This window comes from Xiphophorus couchianus, chromosome 5 (assembly GCF_001444195.1).
Source record: "Xiphophorus couchianus chromosome 5, X_couchianus-1.0, whole genome shotgun sequence".
NCBI lineage: Eukaryota > Metazoa > Chordata > Actinopteri > Cyprinodontiformes > Poeciliidae > Xiphophorus > Xiphophorus couchianus.
In genome coordinates, this window is record NC_040232.1 from 28,218,944 (window position 1) to 28,244,418 (window position 25,475).

General features: G+C 41.0%; 2 protein-coding genes across 4 annotated transcripts; one reads left to right on the plus strand and one right to left on the minus strand.

Annotated features, from left to right (window-relative positions):
• Positions 1-471: 471 nt before the first annotated feature.
• On the minus strand, positions 472-19,517 carry marf1 (meiosis regulator and mRNA stability factor 1). Of its 3 annotated transcripts, XM_028017921.1 has the most exons (28): positions 19,413-19,508; positions 19,255-19,309; positions 18,671-18,875; positions 16,960-17,793; positions 16,358-16,517; positions 15,991-16,202; positions 14,701-14,818; positions 14,434-14,606; positions 13,162-13,659; positions 11,968-12,116; positions 10,612-10,770; positions 10,331-10,517; positions 10,066-10,244; positions 9,358-9,438; positions 9,026-9,265; positions 8,020-8,139; positions 7,767-7,945; positions 7,457-7,677; positions 7,227-7,369; positions 6,977-7,110; positions 5,756-5,958; positions 5,430-5,657; positions 4,222-4,461; positions 3,878-4,129; positions 3,690-3,750; positions 3,488-3,592; positions 2,766-2,933; positions 472-2,675 (listed from the first exon to the last, which is right to left on the minus strand). In XM_028017921.1, the coding sequence occupies exons 3-28, from the start codon at positions 18,815-18,817 to the stop codon at positions 2,488-2,490; spliced, it is 5,379 nt and encodes a 1,792-aa protein (XP_027873722.1). In that variant the 5' UTR covers positions 18,818-18,875; positions 19,255-19,309; positions 19,413-19,508; the 3' UTR covers positions 472-2,487. The 3 variants fall into 3 exon arrangements, with proteins under 3 accessions (XP_027873722.1, XP_027873721.1, XP_027873723.1); XM_028017920.1 differs by lacking the exon at positions 19,255-19,309 and having other exon boundaries at positions 19,413-19,517; XM_028017922.1 differs by lacking the exons at positions 13,162-13,659; positions 19,255-19,309 and having other exon boundaries at positions 19,413-19,517.
• Positions 19,518-20,028: 511 nt separating this feature from the next.
• Positions 20,029-24,792, plus strand: panx1b (pannexin 1b). Its single transcript, XM_028016263.1, has 5 exons — positions 20,029-20,485; positions 21,486-21,607; positions 21,869-22,068; positions 22,922-23,423; positions 23,510-24,792. Exons 1-5 carry the CDS (start codon positions 20,305-20,307, stop codon positions 23,657-23,659), a joined length of 1,155 nt encoding a protein of 384 aa, XP_027872064.1. The 5' UTR covers positions 20,029-20,304; the 3' UTR covers positions 23,660-24,792.
• The last annotated feature ends 683 nt before the right edge of the window (positions 24,793-25,475 follow it).

The following is a 25,475-nucleotide window of genomic DNA, read 5'->3' on the forward strand; positions in this document are numbered from 1 at the left end:
GAGAATGCTATTAAAATGTCAACTTATTTCACTCGACTCAAATTCTTTTTTGGGGGGTGTCGAGTATATACTTTGGTTAATTTGGATGATTCCACCTAATAAGATGCCAAAAATGTAGGCTCTTAGAAGTGAAACGTATAAAAATTAAATTATAAACGGCCTAAACAGTCATTGGCATCCTAAAACTAATTATCACCAATTAAAATTGGTGATACTAATTACCAGCAATAATTGACATCACTTGGTAATAAATACTAAGGTTTAATTACCTCGTAATTGAACTTTATTAGATATTGTATTACTAAAGTGAACATTGCGTTTTCGCTTTCTTTTAAGCCATAAATCATTAAAATGAACTCAAACAATACGTCCATCTGCATGACTTTACAAGCGCCAGTAACTAAACTGCTCGAATAAACTTCCATCTCATTTATTAAGATGCACCTGGAACACGTCACACACACACAAACAGATGCTTGTGAATTTTATTAATCGATTCTTTTTGGTCACTTCAACATCATTTGACTGTTGCAACAGTGTTGGTGCAGCAAGGCAGTAAAAACTTTGAAGGGACAGACGACTGCAGACACAATGAATCACTGAGGTAAACAAAACACTCATGGCAACATAAAGCTTTAAGGAAACAGTAGAATAAATAAAGTTCCTTAAAATCTTTTGTAGAACACTTATGAGGAAATTCAACACATGAACTCATTTAAATCCCTTCTCAAACATGAATTTCAGCAACTAAAACTATGCAGAAGTGCATATTCCAACAGGTACAGCAGGTTCTCAGTGATCCAACTGTATCGAGGACTCATTAAAATGGAGTTAGTTGTCACTGTAGTTCAAACAAAAGAGGAAAATAATTATTTGTAGACGTTCACCGATCTGTTTAATCTGCTTTTGTGTCATTAATTTCAAACAATTACTTTGAACTGATGATTCCTTCAGGTGGTCACTAAAACAGTGCAAAAAGAAAGGAGCAACAAGAGTCACTTTTAAAAACTCTGATTTGTGCAAGATGGGGCTTATTAACACCGAGTAAAAAAAAAAAAAAAAACGACTTTAAACAGACTAAACCCAGTATCAAGGCAAACAAACTTCCTACATGGGCTTTTTGACCCAATCCCTAAAGGTTTACAGCAAGCAGCAGCTTCGACTTCAGTTACATCCGGTTTGTGCCAGACTTCACACACACGCAGCTGACATCTGGAGATATTTCGGCAGCCAGCAGCCAATGGGCGAAACGGAAAAAGAAAAGGAAGAGAAATCAGAGACCACCGCGCACCTGCAAGTTAAAAACTACTCCGCCTGAGAGGGAGGAACGATGGCACCGCGTTTCAGCGCCGTGGCGAATACAAGCCATTGTAAAAGCCCGGCAGACCCCAGAGAGCAGCGGAGGGCCCCCTCTGTGAGTGCAGGAGGCTTCTCAGGGCCCCCCACAGTCCGAAATCCATCTGCTCCTGCCCCACCACCTTTCCTCTAAAACATAGTCACTGTGCCGTTAAAAATCAAAAACTTAGGACTGTGTGCTGTCCTCTAAATAGGCCACCTCTGATTCAGCGCCCACTAGTGGCAAAGGTTAACCCATCAAACCTTCACGAGGCAGCTGCTGGGTGAGACCGCGGTAGAAAAATCAAGATCGACCTGAAACTAAATGTCTTCTCCTCATCCGACTCTGTGGTTACACCTTGCATAAACTCAATTATGCACACCTCGCACATTTCACTCCATCCTCTCCAGTGTACACCACACACACACGCACAGAAACACAGCTTAGACAAACATTCAGAGCTGCTGGCTGCAGATTACCGGCTTTGTCGTTTAGGATCTACCGTCACATTTAGGCCCAAGCTCCTTCACAGATGAACAGACTCCGCAAAAATTTAGAAGGAACTAAGAAAAACACACTGCAGAGACATTGCAGGGGAGCGTACCGAGGCCAACTACTTTAAAAATCAGAAATAATTAATCAGGCTGCGACTCTTCAGCTGGATTGCTCATTATAACCAACCAAAGACTAAGCGCCAAAAGGTTGAAACTAAGGTTTTAAAAAGAAAGTTTCTGTTTTTGGCAGGGAGCAAAGAAGGGACCTTGAATGTTTCACTGGTAACTCCTAATGCAGTTTTATAAACTGAAAACCATACAGTGAAAACTAACTCAGTTTTTATAACTCCGAGTTCCTCAACATGTCGACTACGGCTCAGAACCGAGGGCGCCCTCCGAGAATCGCCCGCTCCTGGGATGAAAACTAGGAAACAGCACATCAGTTTGCAAATCAAAGAATTGCAGAAAATCTGCAAAAACAAGACCAGCTAGGTGAACTTTAATGAAACGTTGTGACGAAAGCTTGCCGAGGAGGAAACAGAAACAGCCTGTCGCCATGTGGAAGGTACGGATCCGTTTGGAGCTGGTCAACTCTTCCATTTAGAGTTACACTGACGGCTGTGTGTGTTTGTGTTGAAGTGCAAGCAAGTGAGTGGATCAGAGGCCTGCTGTGAAGGAGAAGTTGGCAGCTAATTTAAATCTGCTGCGGGAAGCTCTCCTGCCAGGACTGTCCGTGGACAAAATGTTCTTCCCTTCAGGGAGCGACGGTGCAGCGTCTGAACCGCCGCGCTGCTCCGCCGGATCAGACGGACCATCTGCTGCTGCCGCCTCTACGGATTCCAGCTCTGAGATTCAGAAAAAAACTAATGTTAAGTGTGCAGTGTTTATATCTTGAAGGACATCAAACAGGTTTGAATTACTGAGCAAGATCCGACCTGTTGGTAGCTGTGGAGGTGGAGTTCTCTCAAAATCAATCAGGTCCATTTGCTGCAGGAGAACAGGGTCAGGATGGAGCTGAGGTGACGGCAGGCAGGATGGCACAGGACCACACAACAGGTCAACGGGCGAGGCTAGACGGAGCAACTCTGAATCTGCATCGCAACCTGGCAGCCGGGAAAAAACACACACAAAAAAACAGATTCAAGAGTTAAAGTTTGAGTGAAACATATCAAGATAGACACAAAAATAAAAAAAGGTTCACCCAGTACCTTTGTAGACCAATTTATCCAAGTTTTTTCTATATTCATATTTCTCTCAATGAAGTTCTTGACATGAAAATCACATCTGTTATAACCCAATAAATCCACATAAATCAAGTTCAGTACAGTAAAGTGACATCTGCAGTAGAGATTTATCATCTGAACATAAGGATGGCACAGCTGGAATCCATTAGGATTTAGAAAGCATTTTTGCTGCTGCTAAGGATGGTAATAAAAAGGGTTGTCATTGCTAAAGTCTGATGGTTTACAAACAAACTAAAGGCAATGCTTACAATTGCATTTCTAAACTTCTGAATGTTCAAGTCAACATGAAGTGGAAGGAACGTAATTTCACCATAAAAATAGCCAGCACTATTATTCGTAATAGTGTTTCAAAGAACTTCAGAAGTTTACATGCAACCAGCATTTCATATAAACATACGTGTGACTTGGATTACCTGGACTTTGTGTTCCTGACGTCGTGCTGCTGATGGGGCTGTCCCTGGGACTCTCCATGCTTTCTCCTGGCTGTGGGCTGCTGGGCCCTGAGGAGCTTGGCTTTGCTAAAGCAAACAAAATACTCCACATTTAAAGTTTATTTTCATCCGTCTGAAAATCTTTTTCAACCTGACAAAGATCTAAATATACCCCGTATCTTACCTTTCATATCGTTCTTTAAAACGATAATCCTCTTATGACCGTGTCCTTTGATCCAGACCACCTGGAAACACAAGACAACGTGTTTAATTATCAAAAAGAAGAAGAGATTTGAAAAAATGTTATAGATCTTTTAGGGACTGAATTATAATATTTTAAAAAATGGAGAAAAAAAAAAAGTCCATGCTGACCTGTGGAATAGCGCTGAGCAGGTCATCAGTGCTCATGTATCCATAAAAGCGAGGTTCTAGGCTGCAGCCGGTAAACTTGCTGTATGCCCCCTGGAACTCCGTGAGGAAGATCTGGTTGTAGTGGTAGGTGTGGAGCAGCGCTCGAACGTTACAAGCAAACTGGTAGAGTCTGGTAAGCCTCACCCACTCAACCCCATGGCCGCCGCCGCTGCTGCAATCTTCGACATTTCCACCACTTTCTTCAAAGTACAGCTAAGCAAGAAGGAGGAGTTTAGCTGTTAACTGCCATTTAGGCAGAACCAGAAAATCTATCACGGTTCTTCAGAGAGAAATCTGTTTCCAACCTCTACGAGGTAGGGCAGGCTCTTCAGCAGCTCGCTCAGAGACAGAAAGCCGTATTCACAGGGATTGAGCTGGGCTCCGTGAACACTCAGGTAATGGTGACTCAGCTCCTCCACCTTCATTCCTTTCGTCATGTGATCGTTTTCCTGGGACATGAGCAGGGCCAGCAGCTGAGTGGTCAGCAGGCGCAGAGACTTCCTGTTGATCAGCTGCACTTCCCGACCGTCAGGTCTGTCCACCACCTGAACAAGAGGAACGGAACGCCATCAACAGTAAACGGGGAGATACTGGAGTTACATTGACACTCCAACAAAACTAAAATAACCAACAGATAATATCTAGACCAGTGGTTCTCAAACTTTTTTCAGTGATGTACCCCCTTAAAAATATCATTTTAGTCAAGTACCCCCTGACACGGGCAAAACATTTTTGGAATAAAAGAGGTACAGTGCTGTAAATACCATGTAAATACTGAATATAAAATTCAGTGCATGAACACACATTTATATTTTATCGAACTTTTTACAAAATAATTTTTCCCAAGACTTATTATGAGGAGCCTACTGATTTTTTAAAGATATTTTGAAAAGCTTCACGTACCCCCTGCAGTACCTCCACGTACCCCCAGGGGTACGCGTACCCCCATTTGAGAACCACTGATCTAGACTTCTGAAACTTATAGCCAGGACAATATTTTGCAAAAGTAATAAATAGTATATTTTAGCAGTAGGTACAAGTTTCCACCCCGTTTTGGGGCTTCAGGGGAATCTGAGTGGCTAGTCGATGTAGACAAAAAATCTGATCTAGCCAAACAGGGCCACAAAACCAATGTGAAAAGGAAAAAAAAATACATTTTGTTCAAAAGGGGCAAAATGCCTTTATTCAGTTACTCAGTTTTTATTTAAAAGTGATACAGCTTACTTTTTTCTCTAGTCATCTTCTGAGGTATTATTAGTAGTTGCTTTACTTTGTACTGGTCTGAGAATCTCATTACTATAAACTTAACTCAATATGAGAACCTTCTACTCCAAGTACGGGAATCATCACTGATGACAAGATACCTCAAAAAGTTTCACTCATTGTTATGCAGTAAACTGTCTTCCTGATAACTTCTTTAGATTGTCGTTTCTGTGGTAGAAAGAGACTGAACCCATTTATATTTCCATTTTTTATATTGTATATTTCAGAACAAATGTCTTTTTTTTTTTACCTTGACAACATGGCAGAGTTTGGCCAGCAGAGCGGGCAGCGTAGCCGCATCATAGTCCTGCAGACGAAGCCCATAGCCGAAGGTCTTGCTGTACTCTATGAGCAGCTGGCTGACAGAAAGACTGAAGTTCTTCTGAGCCCGTAGAAGCTTGACCAGCTGGGCCGCCAGAGCCTTGATGCGCTCCACCTCGGTTAGAGTCAGCACCTTCTCTTCCCCACATTCCAAAATCTGAGGAGAGATGGAAACGTTCAATAGGTCAGAAACCAACCAAAACCCTCAGAGGAACAGAAGGCGATATGAAGTCCGGAGCGGCATGTCGGCCGTACCGTCAGAATGTCTGGGATTGCCTCGAAGAGCTCCATGAGCTTGGTGAATCCGTAGTAGCTGAGCTTGCACTGCCGGCCAAAGTGGTGGTGGTAGGTTGGGATGAACTTGCTGAACGGCATTCGGCTGTGTGGCTCATGCCGAAGAAGGTCCACCACCTCCTTCGCAAACTGCTTGGTTCGCTCCATTTCCTCCAGGGTCCGCTCTGGCGACCAGAAACGGGTTTCCAAAATAAAAGCAAACGTTTGACTTGGTGGAAGGAGAATGGTCGTCAATTTCTTTTTTTAAGCAAGTAATTCAGTTTCATTTATGTAGCACCAATCACACACTTTAAAATCCCAAAGTGCTTCACAAAGACACAATCATAAAAATCAAGAATATAAAAACGGACATAAAATGTAGCAGCCTAGTTAAAAGCCTGTCGGCATGACGATGTCTGTAGCTGCTTCTTAAGAGTCAGTGGAGTTTATGCAGCGGCGGTACATTCGACTACAAGTATTCAGCTCCTGACTCAATACTTTGTAGAACCACAGCTCAGTAAATGCAGCTGAAAATCATTTGAATGTATCGAACTGGTAAACACTCCCCTCAGTCTTCTTCTATCACAGTTATTGAATTACAGTTGTATGAGGACTTTGACTAGGCCATTCTAACAAAAATGCACTTTGATCTGAACAATTCCACTGCGGCTCTGACTGTAGAAGGTTCCTATCCCCCTTTTTTAATTCAGTCCTTAATTTTATGATGCCGTTTGTTTAATAATGTTCTCCAACAGACCTCAGAGGGTACAGCTGGTATATTACACACCATTTTCTAATTTGGTGACAATCTAAAAGGCAATTTGGAATTTATTTAACATCTGCATGCTACACAGATTGCCATAAGTTAAAAAAAAGAATTTTCCTGTCTTAAAAAATATGTTTTTAAGAAGTAACATTTTGGATGAAAGATGAAACATCTTGTATTTTTACATATTGAGGACTGTCAGGTTCTAGATTACAGGTTCTCCACAACCTTTGCTTCACAATTATTAGTGGTCTATCACAATAAACTCCACTGAAACACAACTACGACCCTCATATGGTTTAAGATTTTTGAAATCTGTCTGCATAGAATTGGATAATTCTCTGCAACAAACTTTGCCAAAATGAACTAAAAACCTCTTAACGAAGCGAGTCGTTTTTATTCAGACTCAATCAGCGTTTTGTCAGTTTCAGACTGACCTCTCTTGGGAACAGAGATGACCGTGTCGGTGGTCTGGTTAGTGATGGTGATGGTAGTGTCTGGGATCTCAGCCAGCAGGTCCATCAGGTCACATATGCCGTAGTCTGTGACTCTCCAGTCTCTTGAGAAGCACCTGGAACAAAGAATACAAGATCTGAAACACCAGCGATTCAAACTCTTTTTAATGAATCAAGCTATTAAAAAAAAAAAAAAATTACTTAAAGCGCCATCGCTGCCATGCTTACTAACCAATGATATGCCTGCATGAAGTCCTTGAGTGCCACTTGTTTACTAGCTTGAAACTTGAGCAGCTTAAGAAGGTCTTGTGTGAAGCGCTTCACTTGTGCTCGGTGGGTGAGGGTCAGTAAACGCTTGGTACCCATTCCAATTATCTGTTGGTAAAAATATAAACAAAAACATGAAACACAAATAAATCTCACGAATGGGAACATTAATGGAATGGGTTTTCTTTAGAGAACCTGTAGGACATGTGGGACGGCTTCCAGAAGCTCCAGCAGCTTGGAGAAACCGTAGTCAGAGACTCGGCATTGCTTAGCAAAGTGATGGTGGTATGAAGGTATGAATTTGCTGATCGGCATGAGGCAAGATGGCTGACTCTTCAACAGGTCAATAATCTCTCTGCTAAACTGGATGAGCTGGGGATTGCCAACTGGACTTTTGCAACGCTGAAACCAGGGCTCTGCAAAAAAAAATTAAAATTAAAATTCAGATGCATGTGAGAGATGTGAAGGGTAGAGACATAACTTGAATATGTGTGTCTATTCCTACCAGAGTTTTGTCCAGGTGGTTTGTTGTGGACCCACTTGATGACTTTGAACCCATTCTGCGCCGTGACGACGGTGATGCTGGGAACGCAGGTAATGAGATGCTCCAGAGGAACACCGTCCTCTAGATTCTCATTGCCAACTTGCAGAGGGCTAAAAGCTGCTGCATAGCAGTCTGGAAAACTAAAATTAAACATTGCTCATTTCAAATGTGCCCACACACGTTTCGTAAACGTTACACAGAATTGTGCCGTTACCTTAGCAGTGGAAGAGTGCCGTCATGCAACTGTAGCAGACTGTGGATTTCAGTGGACAAACTACTCAGCGACGTCATGACAAAGGGGATTTTGTAGGACTCGGGGTCAAAGTCTGCCTCGCTGTTAAAAATGTACAAAATAATTTTAAAAAATTAGTAAACGTTCATATTTTAATCTTAGATAGTCATAAGTACAAAAAGACCATGACCAGTTTTCAGTCGTGTAGAATTCAGGTTTTAGGTTGGAGACTGATAAGAAGCAGTGTCAGAAAAACAAAAAACAGTAATAAGCAGACTGACGAGGAAACTGAAGTCTCAATATTCAAGATGGCCGACTGTTGACTAGAACATGTTTTTAATGTTTGCACTAAAATATTTACACTTCTAATTTCTTAATGGTTTGAAGGAATGTTAGGTCTTGTCCATACGTAGCTGAAAAATGATGTAGCTGAAATATTTGTTGAGTGATATAATCATTTATTCAGTTTAATCCCTTGATAATATCAAGGGTTATTCTTATTAAACATGTCTAAAGATTTTGTTTGGAGCATTTTACAGTACAGTATACAATTATTGTTCAGGAAGAAGAGGCTCATTGGGGATGATTTAAAATGACAACCTGCTCATTTTTATATTTTCAACTGATTTCATTTAGGATATGTAGGATTCTTAATTAAAAAAAAAAAAAAAATCAAAATAAAGTTGTTTAAAAGCTACCAAATTAAAGCATGTCTGTGTGCTACAAAATACCCTGGTTGGATAGCAAATACGTTGTCTAGGTATAATAAAAATCACTACAATTATACGAGTACTAAAAATCATTCCTCATATTTTACTACAAATTCTGTTGATATAAAGTAGGACATTTTAGTTGATTAAAACAGAAATGACCACAAGTTGGTAAAATACTAAAACTACATTGAAAAACTCTGATCAAGAAAAAAAAAATGAAGAAGCTCAAAGGCTGTGAATACTTTTGCAAGGCACTGTTTGAATATGTTTTTTACCTGAAGTCCTGCTTAGCATAATGTTGTCTGCAAACAGGCTCGTGGTACTCAAGTTCCTCAAACACAACAGGACTCCCGCTTGCAGAGGATGAACCCTCCTGTGACTGGGAAGATCCCAGTGGACTCTGACGAATCTGGATGCTGGGCAGGAGACACACCAGCCTGGAGCCGCCTTGTTCCCTCACCGAAAGCACGTCCGATAACTTGTACAGCTCACCAATGGCGAGTTTATGCAAGTATCTGAAAAGGAGGACATGATAAATGTGTTACTTTACAGCTTGGACATTAAACATATACTAAATTGAAAGCAATGGGTTGAAACGGGTACCGACTTCTTCTCATAGATCTCAGCTAGCTTGAACAGAGGCAGGCAATTAGCAGGAGCATCCTGAAGAACACAAATGATCTCAGTGCTGTAAAATGGAAGAAGGAAAATTACTTCAGGATCTTATTTATTTTGGTGATTTTTAACCTTTGCATACAAAAACCAAAAGAAAAAACACCACCATGCTGAAAAATAAATAAATATTTAAATTCTTGTCAATGGCAATAACAAAATGTAGACCAAAAATGTAGGTGGAAGGATAGGCTTTTTATACCTTTGCTTTTGTTTAAACATTAAAAATAATTTAAAAGAATCAAAAACAGAAGGATCTTTCCTGTATATTTTTCTAAAACATCTCCAAGGAATTTGGGGTGAGTCTGTTTTTTTTTAGTTTGTCTATGGTCATAATCAAAACTTTGTATTTGTTTAGCAAAAGTGATTTTTATTCTTTTTTTATTTAAAGACTGAAAGACACAGTTGTAATTTCTCATGACAATTAATCCACACCTGAATCCCTCAATTGGTTTTAAAATTTGTCCTGACCTTTAGTAATAAAAAACCCCCCAACTTTTCTATGAGTTAATATCTTCAATAATAGTTTGTTTCTTTAATTTAAAACTGCTTCATAGAAGAAATTTATTATAGGCTTTGTATGTCAGGGGTTGATTTGAGACAAAATGTTTGTCAATTTACTAACTAATTCACCAAACTGTACCTGAGCAAGGAAAGAGATTTGTTGTTGCCACCGGTAATGAGAGACACCTGGATGCGTTTACTTCCAATCTTGTAGCGGTGCAGGCCGCTGACGGCACTGATGGCTTGCTGCAGGAACGTCATCTGAACCGTGGCCTTCAGCTGGTAATCCGTGTGCGGGCTCAGATTCACAGCTTTCACCTATACAAAACAAAAAGGAAACACAGAAATGTTCGACTCCCTGGGTGACACATCACATCTTTCCAAACACTAGGTGTAAGCCTTACCTGTCCATGACGGGAGAAGGCGTCATGCAGTATCTGCTGCAGATCTTTGCGGGACATCCTGTAGTCAAGGTTGGCGACCTGAAGCTCCGCCCCCTCTGAGAAAGGCTCGGACGGACCCTCAGAGAAAGCGTTGCGAGCGGTCGTGAGCAGAGGAGAGGAGCGGCTGGACAGGCAGGGGGATCCACTCCTTTTTATTGAAAGAGGAGATGTTTGTTAATCTAAAAATAACAGTTGTAGTTATAAAACAGTGCTGATGGATAATGCTCACGCAGCATTCGTACCGGGAGGACCAGGACCCATGAGACGGGACGAGAGGGCTGAAGCTCCTGTTCAGATTCAGCTTGCTGAAGGCTGAGGGTGTGCTAATCTTGAACTCGTCCGAGCTCTGGTCCCTCTGCGCTGCTGGCGATCCGGTTACACTACGAGGACTGGAGCCCTCTCTTTTACACAGAGAGGGGAGGGTGTGGTTAGGCTGGGAACAACACTGCACAGACACCATCAACTCAGCAAACAGTTTTGTGGTCAAAACTAGTTAAAATACTATGCAGTTCCCGTGAAGACAGTCACACTGCATTGCAAAAGTATTCACACTGTTCGAACATCTTCACAATACAGACCACTGATCAATTTTACTGGGAATTTATGAGTGAAAAAAACCCAAAAACACAACACGTTACTTTTTAAAGCACACAGTAGTCCAAAATATTCAGTTTTGGTCAACCAGTATTCTTTGTATATAATTCCCATTAGATTGAAGAGTGTCATAGAAGTGTTTGTTCCTTTGCTGACTTGCCTTTTTTTTCATGTTTGTCACATTTCAGTGTTTCAGAACTTAAATATTAGTCAAAGTAACACAAGTAAACACAGAATGGAGTTTTTAAATGAAGAGGTTTGTTATTAATGAAGAAAAAAAATTCCAAATCTACATGGCCCTGTGAGGGAGGTGTGACTGCACTTCCTGCTAAAACATAACTATTTATCACACCTGAGTTCACCGTCTTTAGCCATGCACTGATTACTGCAGCACCTGTTTTCAATCAGGACATCACTTAAATATAACCTGGCCTGACAAATAAACACCACCAAATAATTCTCAAAAGCTACACATCATGATGAGATCCAAAGAAATTCAGTAAAGTAACTGAAATCTGCCAGTCTGGAAAGGGTTACAAAGCCAGAACATGGTTGCTCTGAAACATTGAAGTGTGACAAACATGCAAAATAAATAAATACATTTTAAAAAATAGGAAATCAGGAAGGGGGGGACACACTTTTCCACACCGTGTATTCAAAGCTTTGGTCATCATTTCATAATCAGGTTTGTTCACTACTGCTCTCTAAGAAACCTGAGGCCTTCATAGAACAGCTGCATTTACTGAGGTGAAATCAGACACAGGTGCTTCATTAATTATAACTTCTGAAGGCAGCTAGGCTAGATGATATTTATTAAACTCAAAGTATAGGAGGCGATGTAAAAATGCACACAGCCCTCAAGATTTTTTTCCATGAAAAAAATAAAAATGAAAAACAATCAATACTGAATTTTACAGTTCTGTACAACCTAAATGGATTTATATAGGCACTTATTAAATAAAAACAAATTGTCCCCCCTGATGTGTGTGTGTGTGTGTATGTACCTCTTCTTGTGCGTCGATTCTCCCGATAGGCCGGTCTTTGCCTGATCCTCCAGGGCTCCCATCTCATTTCTCTGGGGTGATAAGGAAGCAGCACGTCCCCCACCCAAGTGGGGCAGGCCCACCCTGGACTTTGCATCCATGTTAGTCTCCTAAATTAAAACAGTGGAAGATTGTTTTTCAGAAAGCTGTAATGAGGAGAGACATATTAGTGCCATCTGCGAGGCTGCATGCAAAAAAGCTGAAGAAAAATCAGACCTGAACCAACTCATTAAGGTGAATCTAGCAATGTGCAGTTAAAATCAACAAAGCAATTAAATCAAGAACAGATTTTAAATGATTTTGGAGGATACATTGTCTCAATAATTGTTGCAATAAATAAGAATACTGTTATTTTGAGACCAGTCTTGAGGAAAATGCTGATGATGGCATAAAAATGCAAGATCAATAAACTTGAATTTTGTAAACACGTCACACAGGAACTGGGAGATATTTGAAATGACCAAAATAAAACACAACAACCAAATAACTTAAGCAAAAATAAAAACAAAAACAAAATGGTTTTTGAAGCATCTACATAAAATTTCTGTATAAAAAATATTAATCAGAATGGAAATTACTGAGGTCATTTCAATTTATCATGGGCTTGGCTTATTGTGATAGAGGTAGCTGAACATAAACTTTTGATTAAAATTTCAAAGTTCAACTCCAAACGTTTGAATTTTACATCTCTAGTTTTGACCTTATTGGGTTGGTTTTGATCAGACAGTTGCACTTGCTTAATTGAAGGCAAAGAAAAAAAATGTAGAAGTAAAAAGCCTTAATTTTTATTTTTTTTGTAAAAATGGAAAGCATATAGGTTAAAACTGAGTAAAGACAAACTGGCTAGTAGAAATATGGCTTCACAGACACAAAAGACCAGCACAAAAGCTATGAGGCAACTCATCAATTAATATGACTTGACAAATGAACATGCAGGGCAGTCAGGAGAGAAAAAAAAAAAGCATGCACCAGCACAAATACTGCATGCCATCTGCTAGTAGCGGCAGACAAATGAAGGCAAGCAAGATGTTAGTTAAAGCAGCAATCAGGAGAGCTTTGAGGGAGGACAAGCTACTGCGATTTGCACGGCAGCCCAGACAAGGACAGAGCGCAGTGGGAGGCGGGAGGGAGGCGGGCATGGAGGAGTCTGCTGACCTGATGCGGTTTGGCTGGAGCGCCGCCCGGAGGCCCACTGGACCCCCTCCTGGGGCTGTAGGGCCTCTCGGGAACTAGGGCAGAGGTGGGGAAGGGGCGGGTGGCTCGCCGTGGCCTCCTGGGTGATCTGGGCTTCTCCACGGGGAGAAAAGAGGAGGACGAGGAAATGGAGGGGAAAGGGGCGAGCACAGACACCTTGGTTTGGAGGGAGCGGGGTCTGGCCTGAAGCGGAGCATCAGGACTGACTTCGTCTCTGGGCCTTGGCGTGAAAGAGAGGTTGATTCTGTAGCCAAATACATCCTCGTTCTCCATTCGTTTGTGGGCGCGTGCGGCCGCCTCGGGGCTGCCGAAGCGGAGGACTGCAGAACCCGGGGACAAACTCTGCACTTTGCCCCCACAGTTGTCTGACAGGCGACGAAGCCTGAGCCTCACGGCGTTCTGCAGGGTCTTGTCACAGATGACGGGGAGGTTGTGTACATAGAGGAGGCTGAAACTGGGCTGAGAGAGGGGAGGAAGAGACATTGTGCCCGTCTGGTTTGCATCAAACTTAAGATACAAAACTGAAGCCGTGTTTGTTTTAAAAGAAGGTGAAAGTTTTTCCATTAATTTCAAAACTGGAAAAAAACAACAACAAAAAAAAAATTGAAATACAGCTCCAAAACACAAAAGGCTCTAAAACTTGCACTATCATATTAGAGTCATTTTTTTGTATCTTAATATCTTACACATTTAATACAAATTAAAGTCTTAATACAGTGTCTCAAAAGGTATTTAAACACACCTGAAGCTTTTTCCACATGTTTGTACCACAAACTTGAATGCATTTCATTGTGATTTTGCACAACATCTCAACCTCACACAGACAGAATGGAACTCATCCATGAACATTAGGGCAGTTTAAGACATTTGGAATGAGAGGTATGGATACTTCTGACAGACACTGTAAAAATAAGTTCAGTTTTAAGGGCCAAAAACAGTGTAAATATGGACTTGCTTAACCTGTAAGGTGGTAATCATGCCAGGGCAGTGATTGGATAAGCAAGCATGTCAATTTCTTATGGATGAGGGTAAAGAAACAGGATTGCATCCTATATTTTAATCCTGTAGGCTATTAATCCTGCCTTTTTAAAAAAAGGTGCTGATGTATAGTCAATATGCATATTGACCAACCATTATATTTTTCTTTGTTTAATCTGGACAATACCAAATTACCTCATCAGATACAGCTTTAAAAAGGTGTTTAAGGCTTTAGTGGAGGATTCCGAGTCTTACCTGTGATTTGACCGGCATACGCTGTGGCAGATCTGCTGTGATTTCCTGAAAGGGAACATGGCGGTGGGCGTGCTGCAGCAGAGTCGAAGACGTGTGGTTGCCGTGGATCAGAATCACCTGGAAGCCGTGGCGGTGACGCAGGTCACTCAGCTCGCTGGCGAAATTCACATCCGCTGGCGGCAAAGAGACAAAATGATCTTTTAAATCAAAAGAGCTCCCTCAAAGAAGACCTGATTCAGGTGATCGTGGGTAAACAATGCAACTCACAGGACACCAGAATAACAGTTGCAGGTGCAGCATGGGTATCAGCATATCGCCTCAGGCTCTGGCGAAGTTTGTCGTCGGCAGCGTTCTTTGCCGTGGCATTGATATGAGCGACGGTGACCTGAAGAAAAGCAAAATGTACAATATATAAAATTATTAGCTCTTTGCAGACAAATGTTTCACCCAGCATGACTTCAGGTAAATACAGACACAAGTAAAGCTAATCTACCAGCATCAAGACAAGCAAGCCCCGTCTTTGAACTGTAGAGTGTGATGTTCAGGTATTCAGACCTCTCATTTTTCTCACACTGTCACAATACAACAAATTCCAGTGCATTTTATTAGATTTTGTATAGCAGCCCAAGATGGAGTGGTGCATAGCTAAAGTTGAAGAAAAAAAGTGTTTGTTTTTTTTAAACAAATAAAAACCAAAAACAACCAGAAAACAGCAAATTTATGCTTTCTGGTAGATGTGCCCACTTCACTCAGATTTGTCATATTGTTTAATTTATCATGAAGAATTTCTTATAATAAAAATTGTAATTTGTGATAAGAATTTTTATTTTGTGGTCATTACAAGTTTCAGTTTATGTAAAAAAAAAGAAAGAAAAAAAAAGACACTTTTTGTTCCATGAGAGCATCAGTAAATATCACTTAATTGAAAAATATGATTAAATGCAGTTTAAAGTAAGCAGCTTCCTGAAGAAACCCATTTCAGATGAGATTGTTTCTCAAGATCATTTGCGTTTGTGACGCTAAAAATGCTGTGCCTTGCAGTCACCATCCTGCAAAAAATATTCTTTACCATTTTTATCATCATCATCTTTGTAGTTATTACAATAGTACCACAAAATATAAAATTCTAAGCCCATATTGCCCACCCCCTAAGACACGTATTCACTAAATAGAGTCCATCCGTGTGCATTGAATCTCAGTATAAATCCAACTGCTTACGGAAAGCCTGAAAGGGTTGTTAAAGAACAAACAGCATCAGAGAAATCAAGTTGACAACTATTAGTCCTGAATGCCACAAATTTAGCTTTTAAATAAATAAGAAAACTCTGGTTATCGTTCATCAGGAACAGGGTAGCTAGTCAGACTGGATGGAAGACGAATGGAGCTAAAAATCCAGGTCAATGCAGAAGGAAAGCCTGTTCTTGCCACTTTGTGTCCATGAGGTAAATCCCAACAACGTTGCTTTAGGTTTGTAGTTATAATTGAGGTATAAAGTCCAAGCGGTATGAATACCTGAGGAAACCAGAATATGCTAACAACTGTAATCCTCGCAGATACCTGGCAGTTGTTGAGCTCTTGGATGACCGCTTTACTCTCCTTGCTGATATCGCAGACACAGATGAACTCGGCTTCTCGATGTCCCTGGAAGAACCTGCTGCGAATCCGCTGCACCACGGCTTCGGCAGAGCGGCCACTGGGCACGTTGCAGTTTTCAATGTCCCAGAAGACACCGACGGGAGGGATGTTCTCAGGACCACTATTCTCTGAACCTAAAAGAACAAAATAAAAGCTGCAATTTGAAGACTTCAACAGTGTAGCTTAGAAATTCAATACGTCAACTACATATTCTGAAAGCAAGTCTAAAAAAAAAATAAAATAAAAAGCAGAGCTCATAATTACATATTATATCGTCACATTTGTATACCGTATTTATAGCCAATCATGCCATGGTTGAGGGGCGGCATGTGCATCAGGCCATCAGAGGACGTGCCACAGCCGTTACAAATGGGAACAGGGATGGAAGCAGTCAGAGGTGCAGGAACGTCAGGCCACACTTTGGCCTCTGAAGTCAGAGCAGTCTTTGGCTGCAAATCAGGGAAAAACTAACAACCATGAGGAAACTAAACTATGAATAAACAAATAATTAAAAAAAACAAAACATGGTGCCCCCTTTGTTTCAAAGAAAATATTACATGGAGGGAGGACGTCACGTCAGATCCTGACAACTCCATCGAAGTTATTATACTGTTAATACTATGACTACATTCTCACAATAAACAATTAGGAGGAATTTTGTAGCCTGCCCTAAGACTCCATTGCACAACGCACTAAAAGTATTCCTAAAGCCACTTTTTGAAAATATTTGCTGTCATTTGTAATTTCTGCTTTAATAAAAGAAAAAAGAAAAAAAGATTTTTTTTATTAAAATCAGATTTGAGATTTTATTTTTAAGCCATGTCACCCAGCCCTACTTCGTGGTATCAAATTCCAAGAAAAAACCCCATTAAAATAGTGAACTAAACCAACCTTTAACAAGCACTCCTGGCAGAAGTGTCCCCCATTGCGACAAACAGCGTGTTTTACATTCTGCAGCATAGGATTAGAGCAGAAGTGTGCTGAGGTGGTTGAAGTGGTAATGGTCGTGCTGCCTGAGAGATCACCGAGTGTTGTTCTTAGGGATCTGGTTCTGGTTGATGTGCTGCAGTCCACACCACACGTGTAAAAGCCAGAGGAAACCAGGCAGGAGCCTTGCACAGGAGCAGGTGGAGAGGAGGACAGAGGTGAAGCAGAGGGAAACGTGCTGGGCTGACTGTGTGGGAGAGGCAAAGCTGAGCATGGCGGAAGAAGTCCTGAGCAGCAGGGGAAGTACGGGTGAAAGGAAGGAGACTGAGAGGTAGCCATGGAAGAGGGCAATTGAGGTTTGCAATCCAGAGTGAACAAAGGATCAGATGCCTGACTTCCCCCTCCATGGCTCAGGTTGTTACAGCGATAAGTAGATGGGGCTACAGAGCACTGCTCCAATCTACTGCTGATTGGTGCTGCCTGAGGATTACTGCCACCAACAAAACCTGTGCCACCCAACAAGCCATAGTCTTCTGTGCTGCAGTAGTCACAGTGGGTGCAAATGCTTACTTTGGGGCTAGCCCCTTCTTGTTGCGGTTTTGATGGCGGATGTCGTTGGTGAGAATCTGGCGTTAGCTGCAGGGAGGGTAGCAAGCATGTAGGAGGCAAAGGGAGAGGCGCCAAAGTAAAGGGCTGGGATAGTTGGGATGTGGAAGGACAATGAGGAAGAAGAGGAGGCGGTGGCAGGGGGACATCCTTCAGGTCCGGCACAGCCTCTCGGTTGTCCATGTAAATGTTCTGAAATATTGAAACCAAAACACAGAGATTTCAGGGAAAATTTATAGAATTTTTAATTCAATAAAAAAAGAGAACTGGCTAAAATTAATAAAATAAGAACTTTTATTTGCATCATTTTCACGCATTTGGATTATGTGTCGCCTGAACAGATCCGAGAACAATAAGCTGTGCTCAGGACCAGATAATGCTACATAAAAGACACATTTTGTTAACAATAATATACCTGCTGAAAAAAAATAGAGGTACCAATACTTTGATTGATTCTAAACGAGACCTAGTTTAGGAAGTATAGAATCAGTTTACACAGTCTGCAGTTTTTTGGTTGGCTACAGATTGATAAAAAGCCTGACCTGCCGATTCTGATTTTTTGAAACCAGCTGGGCTATCAGTGCCTCCCTGTTTACAACCCTCGTCTAAGAGGGTAAAAGAAAAACGGCAATTGTGTGCTTTCTAAACATTTTGGGATTTTTCTAAAATCTTAACACCCAAGACCAAACTTTCTACATATTTACATTAATATTTTCAGATTGTTTTCAAAAATTTTCAGGCGGTGGAGGGTTATGCAACCGATATGTTGTGAATTGGAGCTGGCTGAATGAGTAGATTACGATGGGTTGCTGAGATCTACTACTTCATTTATAGCCTCCATCCCTTCATTTCCTGCTCATCAAACTGTGTGATCATAATCAAAACCGTACTAACCAAAGCAAGTAGTCATAAACCTAGACACACAGCAGATCTCATGACCTGTACAACTTGCATAAAACTTTACAAAAGTTCTCTGAAGATAGCCATTTCACTCCTACACCCCCAGACCTATTTTTTTCCAAATTTGTCTCACTATAACACATTTGCGTGTAAAGATGAATATACCTACATCTTTCTTTTTTTGATGAAGAGAAGCCGTCTCATTTGAGGAGAAGCAGTTTTTATGTTTCCATAGGTGGCTGGAGACATCAGGGGGAAATGGCCATGGGGCGGTTCTAGAGCCGCTTGTGGATCTCTCTTTCCTTACGCCATCCATCAGACAAACACCAAGGGCCTTTCACCATTCTTCCGTCCCTCTTCTCTCTCATGCTTCCCTATGCAGAGTAAATGAAACCGAAGGTCCCGACAGTAATTCTGCTACAAAACCAGGACACTGCAGTTCAAAGTGACTCGTTTACGATGACAGGTTAAAGTGGTTAAAGTGCGTCTGATGAAACAAGATTTCTTATCGACAGCTTAAAGATCTTTGGGGAGAGGAGGCCGGGGTATTGCTGTCGATAATGCTGATTTAATCACATCTAAGTTGTTTTTAACAGAAGGAAGCCATCAAAACAACCAGACCTGAGATCAGGTTAGCTCCAAGCTAGCAAACTTTGTGGTCGGCTAGGTCGACGGTTTTGTCGGTTTTTTGTGTCTAGACAAGGTAATAAAGATGGTTAACTTGAAGAAACTATAATAAGTCCTTAAACTTACGGTTAGCCGCATGTAGCTGTTTTTGCTAACCGCAGAGCGACAGTCTCACAGTAACCTAAACATTCATAAATAGAGCTGTCACTCAACTACATTTAAAACAAAGTTATCATTTTTCAAATGTCAAAGATTTGTTTGCAGTTAATTTCTCAACCATTTACCTGCGAAAGTTTAGCCTCTCACATCCTCCTTAAACAACCGTTCACCCAAGTTTGACTCCCCGGGAAACCTGCACCTTTTTGTAACCGCGGGCTGCCAAAAACCAGACACAACTGTCGTAAATAATGTTTTTGCTGTGGAATGGCGACTGTACTGTGCCACTGGCGGCAGTACACCAAAAAAAAAAATAGATCAATAGAGCAGATATTATGTAAAAATTGTATATGTGTATATTAATACAATATAGTATATCAATAATAATGATAATAATAATAATAATCATAATAATTACGTAATTTAAATTCTGTGTTCAATATAATTACAGTAGTTCAGTGCTTTTTTTGTGCAGTGTCCTTTTAATGAGCCACAGATACCGCTCAAATTATTTCTTGTTAGATTGAAATATGAAATAATTAAATAAACACAGAAATAATTAAGTATATCATGAATTAAATATAGTTCTTTATTGTTACGTTTATTAAATAACGTTTCCATTTTTATGTATAAAGCACTATTTATTTAACGCAGTTGGAATGTGGGCGGGGCCTCGACGCTCTCTCCCATACTCTCTCTCCCATCGCCAATAGTAACAGATTCATCTTACTGATTAATGGCGCCCTCTAGCAGGCCTCCTTGCTCCAATATCAACTCCTGGCGTCTGGGTTCACTAACGGGACAGCATAGCAGCAGGTTAATCCATCAGTCAGCGTGCAAGGAGCTTGGTGAACAATAGAGTTGTTTGTCCTTTAAATATTAATTCAATTTCTCTTTCCTGGAAATTTTTTCTTCATCAGACAGACGAAAAGCTGTGAGGTTTTGTCATTTTAAGTAATACAGAGAGCGGCTTCTCCATCAGTCTCACACCCACAGCTTTTTTGTGTGTGTGCGGCCCTCATGGCGATTGCCTCTGTGGCCACAGAGTACGTGTTTTCGGACTTTTTGTTAAAGGATGCCAGGGAGACGAAGTACAAAGGGGTCCGCCTGGAGCTGGCCGTGGATAAAATAGTGACGTTTCTGGCGGTGGGGCTGCCTTTGTTTCTCATCTCGCTCGCCTTTGCTCAGGAGGTCTCCGTAGGTGAGATGGTGCATTTCCTCCAGACAGAGATAACGCTAAAATAAATTCAGTGCTCCATGAATTGGAGACAGATGCATAACGTGCTTGTGTTATCAGCTGGAAAAGAAGTGTGAGAAGGTGTGGTTTTAGGTCTCCACCCTTATTTCACAGTCATTCAGAAAAGCAATGAGAGAAAATATTTACATTCTTCTACCGACAAAAGATCTAATGCCAAATTAATTTGTTTCAGATTTTTAAAAAACTCGGATAATGCATAAAGTAAACATGGGAATAATACTTAAATACTCTCCAAGTGTAAGTTCACATTTCCTCTATTGTTCTGATGGAATGCAAACGAGATAGACCAATCAGGACGCATCGATTACCGGATCTTGAACATGTCCATTAAGGGGTGAAATGCGATGTGGTCAGCAAATCAGCAACCAGGAAGATTGCCTACAAACGATGTTGTTCAGAGATGAGTGCATTTGTTCTTAAAGCCGCCAGAGAAATGAAATCTGAGATGACAGACTGCCAGTAAACTTCACTGATGCTGGAAGAAAAGAAATAATCATTGTATGTAAAACATATAGAATAATGACACATGTATAAGGCTGTACCTGCTCTATTAGCTACTTTCACTACAATACCACGGATGCTGGCTCATTACATGCAGGGGGAGGTACTGCCTGGGAAATAAAGTGAAAATGAATTATTTTGTTTGTTTATTCAACAATTTTCTGCCACTGGGAAAGTTCACATAGGGTTCCTTCAAATATTTTAGTTCCAAAGTCTAAGTCCAAATGCGTGGATATCTGGGTCGTGCTTTGTTGAAAGGGCCCAGAATAATTATAAGGAATAACAATGCTGCAAACAGCTCACTAAAAATTGGGCCAGGAGTGCAAAAGAGGGGAGGCTTACTAATGATGATCATTAGTAAGGTTTTATTGTTAATATTATTATTATGATCTTTTTGGATGCCAGCCTGCTTCGATCCACTGTTTCTCTCTTTCTCTCCCAGGGACTCAGATCACCTGTTTTGCTCCCTTCAACTTCTCCTTGAGACAAGCTGTATATGTGGACTCCTTTTGTTGGGCAGCAGTTCAGAACCAGGTTGACAGTTCCACACTTTGGCTGCACAAGGTATAGTGTTGATGTGAGACTTGGCCCAATAAACCGACACAAACACTAAAAATGAAATTGTGTATACGGGACATAGTAATTACAGAATGTCTTCTGAGCTGTTACGTCCTCAGAACACCTTCGAAGACCTCGAACTAATGAGGTGTTTAGATGTTCTGCATTTTATGAGAGCGGTTAAGGTCAAATTTACAGAAATCAAATCAAAATTGCGTTCCTTGCTGTTTTATTCAAACCTGTTCTCATTTTCTCTGACACCCTCAGTTCTTTCCCTACATCCTTCTCCTCATCGCCATCCTCATGTCGGTCCCCGCCGTGCTCTGGCGTTTCACCGCAGCGCCATGCCTCTCGTCTGACCTCAACTTCATCATGGAGGAGCTGGATCGATTTTATAACCGCTCCATTAAACTGGCCAAAAATCTGGCATCTGTAGACGACAGGGACGGAGCACAGGACAACCAGAGGTAGACGGGGAAAAAAGTGTTCATACCCCTTGATAAACACTAACTTCATTGTACTATAGTGAGATTTTATGTGACACAGCAACACAATGTAGTGCAAGGTTGTGAAGAGAAAGAAAAATTATACGTTGTTATTGTTTTTCAGCTTCTCTGAATCAATATTTTGTAGAACCGTTTTTCAGTTACAGCTGGAAGTTCAGTCAGATGGGATGGAAAGCAACTGTAAGAATCAATCTTTAAGTCTTGTCATAGATTCTCAAATCTTTTTTTGTACCCCTCCAGGGGGTCTTTTTGTGGGCTCTAGTGTCCCTTATATGACAGTAGGCTGACAGGAAACGGGGAAGACATGCGGCAAATGTCGTTGGGTCCGGGAGTCGAACCCGCGACGGCCACGTCGAGGACTCAAGGCCTCCAAATACGGGTCGCGCTAACCACTACGCCACCACGGCACGCCCAGATTCTCAAATCTTTGTGAGAATTTTGAAATATACAGATGAAAACTGCTTTGATTTATAAAGTAATATTTAAGCACACAGCACAGAACTGTTATTTTGAAGGTTCTGTTTATGTGACTCTCATTTACCAGAGGCCCACATAAGAAGCTGTGGTCCGCCGGATTTGGTCCCTGGGTCATGAGTTTGACACACAAGTTCTAGTGTTTTTTGCTCTGTCAAACAAAATCAATACAACTTTGGTTTTTTAATAGGAGAAAATATTTTTAAAATCTAAAGAATATGTTGCGTGGCTCTGTATATAAATAACAGTTGTCAATGTTACTTTTTTTTTGTTTTGTTTGTGCATTATACTTAATATGAAGTTGTGTGCTTCATGTAGATGTGCCTTTGTCCTGCTGCAGTGCTTTGGATCTGGCTGAGGGCTGCTTTAAATACCCTCTAGTGGAACAGTATCTAAAGACCAAGCGGTTCTCCTGCAGCCTCGTGGTCAAGTACATGGTCTGTCAATGCCTGACTCTGCTCGTCCTCTTGCTTTCCTGCGGCTACCACTGCTACTACATCTTTCTGGCTTCGCTCGTCGACGAGTTCCCCTGCGACGTGCGGACAGGAATGCTAAAGAACGACAGCGGAGTGCCGGCCGCCGTTCAGTGCAAGATGGTGGCAGTAGGCGTCTTCAGGCTGCTCAGCTACATCAACCTGGGTGTGTACTTGCTCCTCACTCCTCTGGTGGTGCTGGCGGCTCTGGGGCCGGCGCGACAGAGCTCCGGCTTCCTGCGGGCCTATGAGATACTGCCTGGGTTTGGTGCTCTGGGCAAAGTTAAACCCATCTACAACGACCTCAGCATGTACCTGCTCTTCCTGAAGGAGAACCTGAGTGAACTCAAGTCCTTTAAGTGTTTACAGGTGAGTCCGTGTCACATGGTAATTGGATTTGTAGTTGCCGTGGATTTGTTTCTCTTCTACAAGTCATTTATGTTTCCCATAAACAGGTGCTGGAGTTGTTGCAGCAGTCTGCCGATGAGGGGTTCGACACAATGTGCCTGCTGCAAACTCTGAGTCAGGTGAAAACTGACGTGCTGGACAGTCAGAAGATGGACTCCATTAAGAACATCTGTGAGCGGGATGAGCCTAAAAATTAATTAGACTGATTAAGGTGGAATATTGCTCCTATTTTAGATGCTTCGAGATTTTATTTGGAATACAGGTTTGGATTAACTTTTGTGACCCCCACCCACCCCACCTCTCAGCTCATACAGCCTTGTTTCTGAAGAAGAAAGAGGTGAGGAAGAGGAAATCTGAGAGGAAAACCTCTGCACTTATTTTCACCTAAAATGCTGGATGTGTAGATTTAGATCCACACAACAAGGATAGTAATGACTTCCTGGACATTTTGACCGAAATAAGATTTAGCTGTTCCTTAGGAAACAGCTAAATTTAGGAAAGCTAAGTTGGGTTTGGTTCAGGGTCTGTGGTTTGCCAGTGAATGTCCTGTCATTACTTTGACTAGAATACAAAAGTGTAGTCTTTAATCCAAGATTGCTTTCGATGGAGAAAGCCTTAAGCAAAGACACAATTTCAGGTACAAGGACACACATGTACTCTTGACAGGAGTGAGTGTTAATTTTAGAGGAATTTAGCTCCACTTTTTGCATGTTTTATTCATGTCTGAATGGCTTTTAAAGCCCTTGTATTCAAGCTATCCTATAAAGTGTGCAGACCTGCATGGACGGCTTAGCTTAAGCGTGGTTTAGGAAGAGCAATTACTGTATTTAGAGAAGTGTTGATTGTGTAAGAGAAGGGAAACAAAAGTAAAATGAGACCAATAACTCAAAGCTACAGTCAAGATGACTGAATTTTCTTCAAGATGATAAAATGACAGATTAGAACCTTCTTGGACTGGAGCAGCTCTTATGTGAGAATGCTGTTGCAAATTAGATCCTAGTCAACTTTTTTTTTTGTACCCCTCCAGGGGGTCTTTTGTGGGCTCTAGTGTCCCTTATACGACAGTAGAATGACAGGAAACGGGGAAAGACATGCGGCAAATATCGTCGGGTCCAGGAGTCGAACCCGCGACGGCCGCGTTGAGGACTCAAGGCCTCCAAATATGGGTCACGCTAACCACTACGCCACCACGGCATGCCAGATCCTAGTCAACTTTTTACTATTACTTATCATTACAAGAACTAACAGCATTTAATGTGTCAGAAGTTGTTTGCACTGAATGTAATGTATATAAAAAATTGTATGTGAAAAAACAAATAAAAAGAATAAAAAAAAATAAAGTCATATTATTTACAATGAAGGCATGAAGTTTTAAGACTGACAGAAATGTTTTTTTGTGACAAACTTCATAATTTCTTTCTTTGATCTCTTCATCAGACGTTTCATTAGATAGATAGGTAGATAAACTTTATATTCTGTCCCAAAGGTGGCAGGAATTCTTTAACATGGCTATTATAGCGACGTTAAATAACAAAAGTGTTTTTATTAGGCTGCATTAAATGCAAAGTGTAAATGGGTTTTTAATAAGACTAGGATCTGGAGAGTTTCCTGGAAATTTACAAAGCAGAGAAATGTTGCTTTTGAAGGATGTTTCCCATCCCATTCTTTAGTTACAACTGTGAGTGAAACCTCACACTTGAATCAGAGGCACGTACAATTCAGTGAAGCTTCACTTATTATACTAGCTTTGCAGTTGATTATATTTAATCTGAGCATTCTGTGTGCAAACTGGTCTAAATGCAAATTTCCACCTTAAAAAATGAATGACATTCTAACATTTGCCTACCAAACACCCTAAGTTAAGATGACTAAATTGAAACAAGCTGGTTTATAATTTTTTTTTAAATCCTTTAAAAATTGTTTTATGTATGGTTAATCTAGAGTTATTTTTGCTTTATTTATTCCAGTTCCAAATTGCCATGTAAGTTAGGAAAGTTTTCACTATACAAAATA

Bases quoted from the DNA above. Each gene is read 5' to 3' on its own strand.
- marf1 (XM_028017920.1), bottom strand. From the start codon at position 18,817: ATGGATGGCGTAAGGAAAGAGAGATCCACAAGCGGCTCTAGAACCGCC. The intron at 8,140-9,025 runs GTAAAAAACATA...CATTTTTAACAG, and splicing joins TATGCTAAGCAGGACTTCAG to CGAGGCAGACTTTGACCCCG. The intron at 7,946-8,019 runs GTAACGGCACAA...GTTTAATTTTAG, and splicing joins GGCACTCTTCCACTGCTAAG to TTTTCCAGACTGCTATGCAG.
- panx1b (XM_028016263.1), top strand. From the start codon at position 20,305: ATGGCGATTGCCTCTGTGGCCACAGAGTACGTGTTTTCGGACTTTTTG. The intron at 21,608-21,868 runs GTATAGTGTTGA...TGACACCCTCAG, and splicing joins CCACACTTTGGCTGCACAAG to TTCTTTCCCTACATCCTTCT. The intron at 22,069-22,921 runs GTAGACGGGGAA...GTCCTGCTGCAG, and splicing joins GGAGCACAGGACAACCAGAG to TGCTTTGGATCTGGCTGAGG.